The sequence below is a fragment of the Ammospiza caudacuta genome, chromosome 18 (assembly GCF_027887145.1).
Source record: "Ammospiza caudacuta isolate bAmmCau1 chromosome 18, bAmmCau1.pri, whole genome shotgun sequence".
Classification (NCBI taxonomy): Eukaryota; Metazoa; Chordata; class Aves; order Passeriformes; family Passerellidae; genus Ammospiza; species Ammospiza caudacuta.
The window spans coordinates 10,644,664-10,656,881 of record NC_080610.1 but is presented as its reverse complement, the minus strand read 5'-3'; the positions used below and the strand labels follow the sequence as shown (position 1 = coordinate 10,656,881).

The window sequence follows — 12,218 nt, the reverse complement described above, 5'->3', positions numbered from 1 at the left end:
CAGTCCCTATGCTCTGAGTGAACAATCCTGGCTCAAGCTTTTGGCATTGTCTCTCCAGCTCTGCACAGCCAGGGCTTTGTCTCACACCTGTCTGCTCTCCTACAGCATCCCATGAAGCCAAATGCTCTCACTGTTGTGCAGAATATACTGAACTCAAGGGGGATTTTTGGATTTGTTTATTTTTAAACACTCTTTCTACATTATTGTGTCACTACTGATTTGTTCCTTCCCTGGCTAATGCCCCAGAATCTCAGGTTAAGTACTTTTGTCCATCTTGGAAAAGCAGATGGCTTCATTTAAGACACATGTAGGGTTTTGAGCCCAAGTCAACACAGGGAATAAAAGCAATTCTCACATACATGACATCAGGTAATTAGAAGACCCAGTAAAACCTTAGCACACTCACTGATCATCTGCCCCTTCACACAGGCAGGCAAACAGGGATGCACAAACCTGCAGGCTGCACATTTCAGAAGCTTCAGATCAGATTGAGCACCTTGTAAAAACCCACAGAGCATTCCAGAGAGATGCTGATCATTAACCTAGCTCTTGATTTGCTTCACCAGTGCCCACCCAGCACTCCAGGAGTGAAAGGAGTATTCTTACCTAAACTCTTGGCCACGTCCAAGTCCTGCTGCATGTATCCAGTGCTTTTCTCCGTGTTCCCCAGGGACCAGTAGGCGCTGCTGAGCGCAGAGAACACCGAGCCCCGCAGCTTCAGGCTGCACGTGCCAATCTTCAGGGCAGCCTCCAGCACCACCACAGAGGCCCCGTGGTGGCCTGCAGTCAGGAGCTCCTGGCCAATCACAGACACCACAACAAAGGGGCTCTTGTCCAGCTTCATCTTCTGCAGTTGTTGGTAGGTGGGCTCCAGGGACTCTGAAACGCAAAACCGAAGACAGAGGTACTCAGCAAACCAAGATATTTGCATCAGGAATCACCTTCACAACTCATCTTGACTTTTTTATAAACAGATGACACAGGACTTAAGGGCCAGACAGCCCAGATTTAACGAAGATTTATTAAGGGAGCTTGTGGCTCAAAGGTACCATCTAAGATGTGGCACATCAAGACAGATCACCTGGCAAGCTGCTGTTTGCCTTGCAGAAAGCACTTCAGGAAGGCAGCATAAAAATAGAGCTTAGAGCAGCCTCAGCATAGAGCAGTCTCATCCTGAGCTCTGAAGTCTGGCCTAATGGCAGAAGGAATACAGAAGAATATCTGTGGAATTTTGTAGGAGACTGGAAATGGACCATCTGCAGTGTCTGAGAGCATTGCAGTTCTGGCTTTTTGAGCACAAATCTTCAGATGAATGTCTGCAAAGTCTGTGCCTGTCCAGATACCCAAGCACATGATGTGTGCTAAGAGAGGTGACCAAAACTGCAGAAAGAAGCTGCTCCTTCTACAGGGGACAGTGCTCCTGTGGCATGATAGCCCTGGACCTGTCCAACTGCTTCAATTTGTCTAACTGCAGCAGGGAGCACAGTTGATACACAGCTGCAGGGCAGTCAGCCAGAGATCATCCTGCCAAATTTGGGGATGCTCCCACAGAATACCATGTAGCCTGCAATCTAAGCAGCAGCCTTAGCACCTTTGTGTAGCAAATCAAATTGCATTCACCAGGTAACTGCTGTATAGGACAGAAACTTCCCAATGAATTAGTTTTGGAGGATGGAGAAAAATATTGTAAAAAATCAAATACCAACAAGGATATTTTTTCATTTCAGTGCTCCTTGGCTCCTAAGCCCTGTGGCCCCCAGCACCATCTGCTGAGGAGGACAATTGCCATGTTCCCTCCTGACTAACAGCATTAGGGCATTGCAGCACAAAGCCTGCAAGAGCACAGAGCTAGGAGGAGACAAGCCCCTTCCTCTAGAGAAAAAAATCTTGGAAATGGGGACACGATGAAAGAGAAAAACACTGCACAGCTCATATGGCTTCAAGGTCTCTGTGATTGCAAACACTGCTTGAACAGAAGCAAATTAGCAGAGCAGCCTTTTTGCCTTCTGGAATGCTGTGTTTTCAGAGACAGCAGTACCACAGAAAAGCTGCTGATGTGCTCTTCTGGGGCAAACACTGGCCTGGGGCATTTCAGATGTGCTGCTCCCAACCTAAACATTTTGGGAAGTTGTTCCAGTAACAACACAGGCAGCACCACAGCAGCACACACCTCTGCATGCACTGATAATAGAGAAAGGAAAAATGAACAAGGACTCCATGGGAACTGCTGTACAAACCCAGTTTGATTCACCTCCAGTGCCCCTCAAGCTGGCTATCACCATCTTAACCAGAAAGATAGTTTTTGTTCCTCCTGTAACTTCAGGCTCCATTCCTGGCATCCTCCTGACTCGGCAGAGAAGCCAAATGTTGAAATCTTTCCCTTCAGCCCTCCAGGTTCTGCTGTGCTCACATTCTGGGACTCCCCATGTGCTTACCTCTCATGGGAGACTTCATGGCGGCCTCGACCATGCCCACCAGGAGCTGCAGGCTCTTGGGATCCTGCGCCAGCCCCGAGGCAAAGGCGGCCAGAGCGTCTGCATGGCGTCCCAGGTACTGCAGGGCCACGCCCTGACGGAAGTATGCCTGCAAAAACAGAGGGAAAGCAATGACAAACACAAACAGGAACAAATAACACAGCTCCTGAAAGGACAGAGGGAAAGCAATGCCCATCACTGAGCCATCACAAACAGACACAAATAACACAGCTCCTGACAATGCCCATCACTGAGCAGTCACAAACAGACACAAATAACACAGCTCCTGCAGGAACAGAGGGAAAGCAATGCCCATCACAAACAGGAACAAATAACACAGCTCCTGCAAGGACCCAGGGAAAGCAATGCCCATCACAAACAGGAACAAATAACACAGCTCCTGCAAGGACCCAGGGAAAGCAATGCCCATCACACACAGGAACAAATAACACAGCTCCTGAAAGGACAGAGGCAAAGCAATGCCCATCACAAACAGGAACAAATAACACAGCTCCTGCAGGAAAAGAGGGAAAGCAATGCCCATCACTGAGCCATCACAAACAGGCACAATAACACACCTCCTGACCTCGTGCTGGTGGACAACAGGCCACACCATGGCACCTCCAGTCACGAGGTTACAATCACTGCCACTGACACTGCAGTCTGGTCTGTGAACCCCACCAGCGTGGACCCATTCATTGTGATCACCTTCTGAGCTTTGTCATCACCTTTTGAGCCTTAGCAAGGCCTCTGAACTGTTTTGGGAACCAGGGTTGGTCACTTCTAGGAAAGCAAAGCTTTCCTCTTGGATATGGCCAAATACGGGTTTTAACTACTTATAACCAGATGCTTTTTCTCTAGACCCTCCTTTCCAGTCTCAGCTCACACAGCATAAAAGCAACTCACTTCCTCTCTCATCAGCTCTTGCCAATGAGGCCAGCATCAACACCCAGCACTAGCAGGGCCCAAAATGTACTGAGAGCTCAAGCTGCAATGAAACACAACAAAGATGCAGCCAGGAGCTGAGCCTTCTTTCTCCATTCATACCCAGACACTGTCCAGCACTGCCCCACTTGCTAAGTGCACTATAAATATAACCCACACACACACACGTGTACATTGATCTGTACAAGCTTCTTAGACTAAAGACACTCATAATTCTGAAACTGTTTGCAACACCATTTTTCTTCATTTCTTTATTTTCCAGAAAACCATTTATGAGAACCTGCAATACCTTCAGAGTAACTTGTATCTCCTATCACCATATATCTCCATTTCTACATCAGAAACATCAAAATGCAGCTGCAAAGCATTCCCATACAGAGCTCCCAAATCTGCACAAATTGGCATACCAGGAACCTACACACAAAGCAGGAGCTTCAGACACACACCCTGCTCACATAATGAGCACAGGCAAAGCCCTGGCCCAAGGGGTATCCAGAGCTGCCTGGGGGACACTGGGAAAAAAGACCACAGAAACCACAATCCAGTATTTACAAAGTACTCAAGTATTTGTAGCACACACATCTGGACACTGTGCTATAAAAAGGTCTTGAATCTTTAAGCACCTTTGATGTCTGTTACTCAGGTTTTATCTTCATGCCCAGCCAATACCTTTCTAATGCAAATTTTGCTGCATTTTGAGTTCATTCAAACCTATTTCAATAGCACAAATAAAGAGGATAAAGCATTATTTGTATTATTTAAAAGTGCTTTAAGAACCAATACTGCTCCTTGAGATTGGCTCTCTTGGCTAGGACCTCATCACTCTCTCTTGGTCCATAATAGCACAGAGATCTGCACTCAAGATACATTAGGTATACATCTGGGAAGTCTTTTTACTTAAACAGGAGAAATCTTTAATTAATTTCTGAACTCATTAGAGCATTCAGGCAGTTTTGGACTCCAATCCAGGAAGGCAGAGATTAAGGAAAATCAGAAATTATGTGAGAAATTCAGAGACATGAATATTTAATCTCTTTTCCATTAGTAAGTCTTGATTGTAGAACCCCTTTTAATGAATTCAATGAAAGCAAAATGCTTTCATTAACCTTTAGTATAAATGTGTTCTTATTGAACCAAACAAGCCACTGTACTGGAAACCCAATTCATTGTTAACTAGATTACAAGCATGAAGATTTAAATCAAAGAAAATACAAAGAACTAACAACATGCAGCAGCCACCAAGCACAAGTCCTCCCAGCAGAGTGTGAACTGTCACCTAAATCACACTGTACACTATTAACTCTTGTTTTTGCAGAATTACCATCTAATTGCTTTCTTCACTACCTGATGAGAGAGGGAGTTGGACACAGCACGACCCTGACTGGGACCTCTCCTGCCCACAAGGCTGCTTGGTCAGGACAGCCGTGCCTGCCTGGCTCAGAAGGACACACAGCCACCAGCACTGAGCTCCATGTGGGCATCTTCAGCACCTTGTGCTTCACTGCCACATCCTGAATGCTGACAAATGGAACCCCCACCCATCTGTCACCATGATATTTTCTGAAAAATCCTCTTTGCCCAGGATTTTCTCCTGGGAAGCTGAGAAACCTCAGAGAGGAATGAAAACAATAATTATCTGATTGCTGCTCCTGTGTTTGCTGCTTTGGAATGTGGCTTGGACATTGTTTATCAAGAGGTGAATGTTTGATTGGTTCCATGTGAATTGTTTTAATTTTATGACCAATCATGGTCCAGCTGTGTCAAGGCTTTGAGGAGTCATAGGTTTTTATTATTCAGTCTTGTGAAGCCTTCTGATGTCTCCTTTCTCTATCTTAGTATAGTTTTAGGAATGGAATGGAATGGAATGGAATGGAATGGAATGGAATGGAATAGAATAGAATAGAATAGAATAGAATAGAATAGAATAGAATAGAACAGAACAGAACAGAACAGAACAGAATAGAATAGAATAGAATAGAATAGAATAGAATAGAATAGAATAATACATCAGCCTTCTGAGAACTTGGAGTCAAATTCTCATCTCTTGCCTCGTCCTGGGGACCTCACAAACACCACACCCATCCCCTGAACCCTGCACATGGAGGGACACACAGGCTGCAGGTGACAGGAGGAGACAAGACCCACGAATGTCCAGTTCAGTTCCGCACATTCTGAACATCCTTTATGGAATGGGCTTTTATCTGTTCCCCACATCTATTCCTGGAAGTGCCCCTGGAAACTGCTTAATTTGAATACAAACACAACATTCAAAGCCCAAAAGAGAACCCTATTAATCATAGCAGAAAGTACATTTTTTGGCCTATTTTTCTCCTGCAAAAAACCCTTCCTTCCTTCCTCTTCTAGTTTCCAGCATACACAAGAATGCTTTCTGCACATTGTGTTCCCCACGGGCCTTTAACTAAATAAATAAAAAGCATTCACATCACCTATTTCCTCCTCAAGAGGCACTCACAAGTTAGTTTAGCATTGGAATGAAGACACTGTATCAAGGGGAAAAGTCTGCAAAGAGGAAATGGTGAGAATCACCCTTTGGAAGAGGAGAGGAAAAGGGAAGGCAGGGAGCCAGCAGCTGCAGCTGAAGGAACGAGCCAAGGAGCAGCTCCTGGTCCCGACACAGACAGAGCCTTCCCCTACTGAGAGAGCTTTAAATTTTAAATCACATTATGTGAAGATACTACAGTGCTCACTCTAGAGGAACAGTTACATTAATTTTCCAGTGATTGCAAATAAGAAAAAACTATCGATTCCTTTTAAGAAGATTAAAGCAAGGAGAGAGACACTGTTTCACTAAAGACAAGACAGAAACAGCAGGTGTTTTCTAACCTGGCTCTCTGCATTCTCATTGTCTCAATACAGACAGCTGGAACCATCCCTTTCATTTTTGCAGTCTCTGCACCACACTTTCCAGGAACAAGGCGCTGTGCAAGAAGAAAGCCTCATTCTCAGCTGGAATTTGGCACCAGATGCATCTCCCTCAATGGGAATTGTTTTCTCCTGTCCTTGTTTTAGCAGGATGGACACAGCTGTGCTGTCCCTACCCCCAGTGTCCCAGCATGTCAGGGGTTCCAGCACCTGCAGCCAGCCCTCCAGCCTGGGCTCTGCCCAGCACAGCCAGTGCCTGCAGGACAGGGAGAGCAGCTCCTGCCAGCAGGAACCTTGGGGAAGGGAAGAGGATTAAAGAGTCCAAAGCAGCTCTACAAAGCAACCAATCTCATCAAGTACCTGATTCTACCTTGGAGAGGCTGTGAAGTGAGATTCCCACACATCTCTGAGAATCAAACACCAGTGCAGGCTCTCACAGCCAGGCTGAGCTTCTGCCCAGTTACCAATTTCATACAGCCAAGGGAAGGAGGGAGCACAAGGAATAGATAGCACTTCTTATCCATAATACCTTTGAAAGCACTCTTGATATTTTGGAAGCAAAAATAAATTATTCTAATTAATTAACTGGCAAAATATATTTGGCACTTGAGACTTCTGAGCCATGCACAACACAGATGCTGCTCACACTGCTGGCCTCAGGACAGAACCAGCCAGGTGAAGTGGCATCACTCCCAGCACAGCACCCAAAGGGGAATAAGGCTTCCTACCCCATTCAGGTTTTGCCACCCATTTTTGCAGATTTGCCTCATGTTTTTCAGAACATTCCATGTTTTCATGGCTGGAATGAAGTTTTTTACTGCTTTTCCTACCCTCAATATAATTTTACCAAACTTGTATGAGCATGAGATGAGCACAGGGCAGTTCTGGGGCACAGTCAGCATCTGCCTGGGCAGGCACAGCCCCTCTCTGAAATTCTGAGCACAAGTCTTAAGTTTTCTGCCCAATTTATTGACCCACGTAGTTTCTGTACACTCCAGTATTTTCCACTGTGTTTATTATAGCCCATTTAATGTAAAAGGAGAATTTCCCTACCAGGAGCTGCCACTGGACTGATGGCTGCAGTGTCCAGGGAACACAAATAAATATGCTTATTAGCTTTTCTGATCTCATCATTTGAGATCCCATCTAGGTAACTGGCTAGACCCTGAATACTAGATTTCCCTGTGCAATCTCAAACAGGATTAGAATGCAAATGTCATTACTGAATGGCCAATATCAAGAAGGGAGGTGAAATTTTTATTAAATCTTCTGATATCAATATGCAAGAACTGTTTCAGGCAACAGTAACTGGTTTATAATTAATACAAAATATACAATGAAGACAAAATACAGTACAAAGACACAGCATGTAAATAATGAATAGGACCTTTAAGCTCCCCAATATTTTGCCAAATAAAACCAAGTCAAGGTCCTGCCCACAAGGAATGCAGCAACAGATTCTACATTTGGGATCTCCCCTCCCTGCTCAGGAGCTCCTGTGCCTCCTCCCTTTCTGCAGGATCCCCACAGCCATCACAGGCCACCCTGCCCTGCCACCAAACCTCACCCCACAGGCTCATGGACATGGCACAATGCTGGCCAACATTAACTGAATAACTGAGATAGAGGAACAAAATTGGAGCAGCATCAGAAGAGCTTCTGCAGCAGAAAATTCCTGTCAAACAAACATGGAAAACTTGAAAAAAAAACCACCTTGGTCTTAGACAAAGGCTGCCATTGTACACAGGGGAGGAAACTCCAGCCACCCTCGTGCTGCTGTCAGCTTCAGATCCTGGACAGTCGGCCATGGGGACAGGAAAGGCAAACACACAGAAAATGCTTCTTCTATAATGCTCCCTTGGTTTGCCAGAGCAGGAGAAGATGCCAAAAACAGCAGGAATAATCTCTGCTGCATTCAGAGCCTGTTCTCAGTCTGCAGCACACCCCTTGTGCAGTCAGAGGTGCCCCCCAGGGCTGCCCGTGCCAGCTGTGCCAGGGCCGAGCAGAGCTTGCAAGGGAGGGGATGTGTGAACAGCTGCCACAGCTTCCCAGGGCCAAGCACCAGGTTGGATCCATCCTCTCCCCTTGTAACTGTTTTACAGCCAAATTTTAGAGAAAAATACGGACAAATCTCTGCTGTGGGATTTCAGGAATGCGAGGAGAGGGAAGACTGCACTTTAATTCAGAACACATGTAGCACATGCATAAATACTGCTGCTGACCACACCAGCTGAATTCCTGCTTTCCCAAAATTAAGGTTGTACCCCAGGTAACACTTTTCCTTCACAGTCCTACATCTGGCTGACACCTGAGCCACAGCTGTCAGCCTGCCCTGGAGAATCAGCACAACAGATTTGTTGTCTCTGCAGCTTTGTTTCTTTATCTTCTACCTGTTTCCAAGACTCCTCCTACAGAACTACCCTACACAGAAATAGGAATTTCCTCTAGGACCCATGGAGAATATAGAGAAAAACAAGATGGGTGTGTGTGTAAAATATCTTGCCTGGTTTTATCCAAAGAGCATTTAATCATTCTTATTAACTGTGCTTCCACTACCTGCTAATGGGATTCTGTGCACAGCTCACTTGCCCACATGGAAAAAATCGAATTTATCAGTAAATAATGAGTCAAACCTTTGTTTACTTAGTTGAAGTAAACAGCCCAGCTTCTCACAGAGATCTTACCTTTGCTGCTCCTTTCTCACATGCTTCAGGCTTACTCTAGGAACAGCAGCTACATCCTGGAACCCCTCTTCAGAGGACATCCCTCTCCATTTCTAACAGCAGGTGCCAGCAGTCAATCTTCCTGTCTTTATCAGCAACAACTCTTAACCACCACTTAACAGCAAGAACCAGCTATGAGTGGAGGAAGGAAAGTGCTCTGGAGGATTAACAACCAACCTGTCAGTGCCCAATACAGCACAAGGAAAACAGGACCAGCCTCTTCTGCCTGAGGCCAGCAGGGACAGCACTGCAGCATCTGCTGCAGCTCCTCCACGAGGAGGACAGGGACAGTTTGGCACAACTTTTGGCTGAACAGCTTCTTTTAGAAATGGCATAAGAAAAGATGGGCCACCTTTCATCCTGCTCAGAAGTAACACCAGTCTTTGTAAGATATTATTAGATATTTAACAGATACAGTATTATACAAAACTTAAACTAAATTAATTAGCCTACACCTGTATGTGGCTTCTCAAGGAAGCCTGGGGCAGAGGCAGGGCTGATTTGAACACCATTATTACCTGTTGCTTAGTTTACTTTCAGCACTGTACCATTATTTAAATTGTAAATTTAGTTCTTTTCCCCAGTTCAGGTACTCTTCCTCTGGACCCCAATACTGAGCCCTCTTGGCTCCACTCTCCATCTGTAAAATCCCTGTGTCTTGTATTTCCCAATTATCCTACCTCCTCCTGGTCTTAGCTGCTGTTTGATTGCTGTGAATCTGAAAAGCATTTAGGGCTGTTTTGGAAGCACTCTTGTCTGCACTGAGACAAGATCCTGCAGAGGTCATTTAACAACCCTTTAACAACTTTGGTGAAGGTAATTCACCCAAATGACTCAAAACCTCTGTAACTGCTGGAAGTCAGATAAAGTTTGATCAGCAAATGGTGATTTGTGTCTCACAGGAATGAGTGAAGTGCAGTATTTTAAACTAGCATTTCAGGATTTTAACACAGTTAGTTTTCCCAACACAGCAGACTCCACAAGAGCAGCACTCTGCATGCAACCAAACATTCAAAGAGAAGTGAAATACACCCTGAGAGACACCAGAATTACACTGGGCTTCGTGAAAAACAAGTCCCAAAACCACTTCCTTATCACACTCCTCCATGGGTCCATTCTCAAGACTGCCCTGATCTTAAGCTACACCTTTTCTTACCGGTGAAGTAGAAAAAAAACCTGAGCAGTACAATCCCCAGAAAACAAAAGCAAGATGAAATTCACACAGTTAGAGCACAGGATAGCAGTGACTGCAGGTGGGGAGTTGTTCCATATTCCCTGGAGGAGCAGCTGATGCTCAGCAGGGCTGGGACAGAGAACCCAGCACACACCTACTGCAGACATCTCCTGCCTCTTGGCTCACCCTGCCAGCTCCGCCTGCCAAGGACAAAGCTGATGACAGGGGAGAGGGGAAAAATCAAATTTGCAAAAGTACTAAACATATAAATCTCTTTGGCCCAAGTGAACGTGGGAAAAATTCTTCAGCAGGGGCGTCCCATTTAGCAAGTTTTGCCAGATCATTACTCTTGCAATGCAAAGGGGAAAAACATCAACACCATGTTTCCCTACAATGATTCGCCTCCTTTATCACAGATCTCTGAAGCACCAAGTAATTTAGTAGTTGCTATGGAAACTGCTGGTTTTATTGAACAGCCCTGAAAGGGTCAAGAGGTACCATCAAACTGGCCAATTGTAAATTATTTCCCTGCTAAACATCTGCTTTATTTTAGTTGCCCTACCACTTCTCTGTTTTGCTGTTAGAACAGTATCTGGATGGACTCCAGAATAGGTGTCATTCTTCAGTGGGGTTGCAAGAGCCAAGTCCAAAAATAGCGATTTTCATTTTCTAATGCACTGGAAAATCCTTCAAACAATGGAGCCCTACTGAGCGCAGAACAGCAAAGGACTGGGGACTCTTCCCTCTCACTCACATCAGCACCAACTCGAGGCAGTGATAACCAACACAAAGGGCTGGTTTTCACCATGATCCCCAGGGTTTTCACATGGTTGCTTGCACCAGCCATGAGATGAACAAACTATCAGATTGATCCACTTGTGGCTTCAAAAAAGGGACAAAACAGCAGTAGAAGAGCACCCTGCCCTTCTCAGCAAGCACCCAGCTCTTCTCAGCTCTGCAACCCCAAGAAATACAGTCTTCCTTGCCAACAAGGGTCTGTGCTCTAGGAACAGAAAACATTGCACTGCCTGTACTGAACTACCAGAAAACAATGTAATCTACCTTCCTTTATTCATCATACACAAAATGGCACCAGAGGCTCCAAATGCTAGTTAGCAGCTTCTATTCCTACAGGCCAGGAGAACAGCAGGAGTACTGGCTGCATTTCCAACTTTGCTATTGAACTCACTGGATTTGTGTCAGTTCCATAAAAGTGCCAAATTCCTTATTATTCCCATTTACTGAACGTGTGTTTAAGGAGCAAGGCTCTCTCTGTGGAGGACATGAGCAGCTCCCCTGTGCAGAGGCATCTTCTGTCTCTTCAACATCACCTGGAAATTGTTATTCCAACATCTTTAACTTCCATTTAAAGTTATCTTTAAGTAACCTTTAAGTTACAACTTTACTTAATTCAAATAACTGGAATGAGCAGGAGAGAGCATTTTATTACGGAACATACCTGAATTTAAGAGGCTGCATGCTTTCTAATGACAACCATGCCTAAGTTCTGTGTCCAGGGCAAGCCAGTAAAGGGCAGGCTCTGTTCCCTCCTCATACATTCTTCTCCATTCTTCATCTGGCTGAAATTATTCAAGTGATGACAAAGAAAGCAAAAGCTGTGTCTATGTAGACAAGTTCTGGTCTTTCTCATATAACCTGTGAACTCCATTACTTGTGTAAGGTCTTGGCTTGGAAGAAAATATTCTAAGTTCTGAGGTATTTGGCATGCCTTGGTATGGTGACTCCAGCCTTGATTCAGACTTTCCATCCCCAGGAATCCCAGGAGAAATGAAGATATTTTTCTGTACATCCACAGGAAAATTTCTCCTTCGTCAGGCAATGAGTTCATAGTATTAATTTCAGTTCTCTTTTCTAAAATTATCCACCACAGACTAAAATTTCCACACAGCAGATACTGGGGCAGTGCTCTGTAAGGATACACTCAGCAGAAGGGATTCTCACAAGGCAGGGCTTGCCTCAAGCCTGGACTCCTGACAAAGCTATCGGGGCTTTATAGAA

At 45.0% G+C, this 12,218-nt stretch overlaps 1 protein-coding gene across 1 annotated transcript in view; it reads right to left on the bottom strand.

The window, feature by feature from the left end:
• The window catches only part of TTC28 (tetratricopeptide repeat domain 28), a 107,276-nt gene that overhangs the window by 43,468 nt on the left and 51,590 nt on the right, over positions 1–12,218 (bottom strand). The window contains exons 3-4 of the mRNA XM_058816780.1: positions 2,436–2,583; positions 607–879 (exon numbers count right to left, since the gene is read on the bottom strand). Of these exons, the coding sequence (XP_058672763.1) occupies positions 607–879; positions 2,436–2,583 (421 nt within the window). The remainder of the gene's footprint in view (positions 1–606; positions 880–2,435; positions 2,584–12,218) is intronic.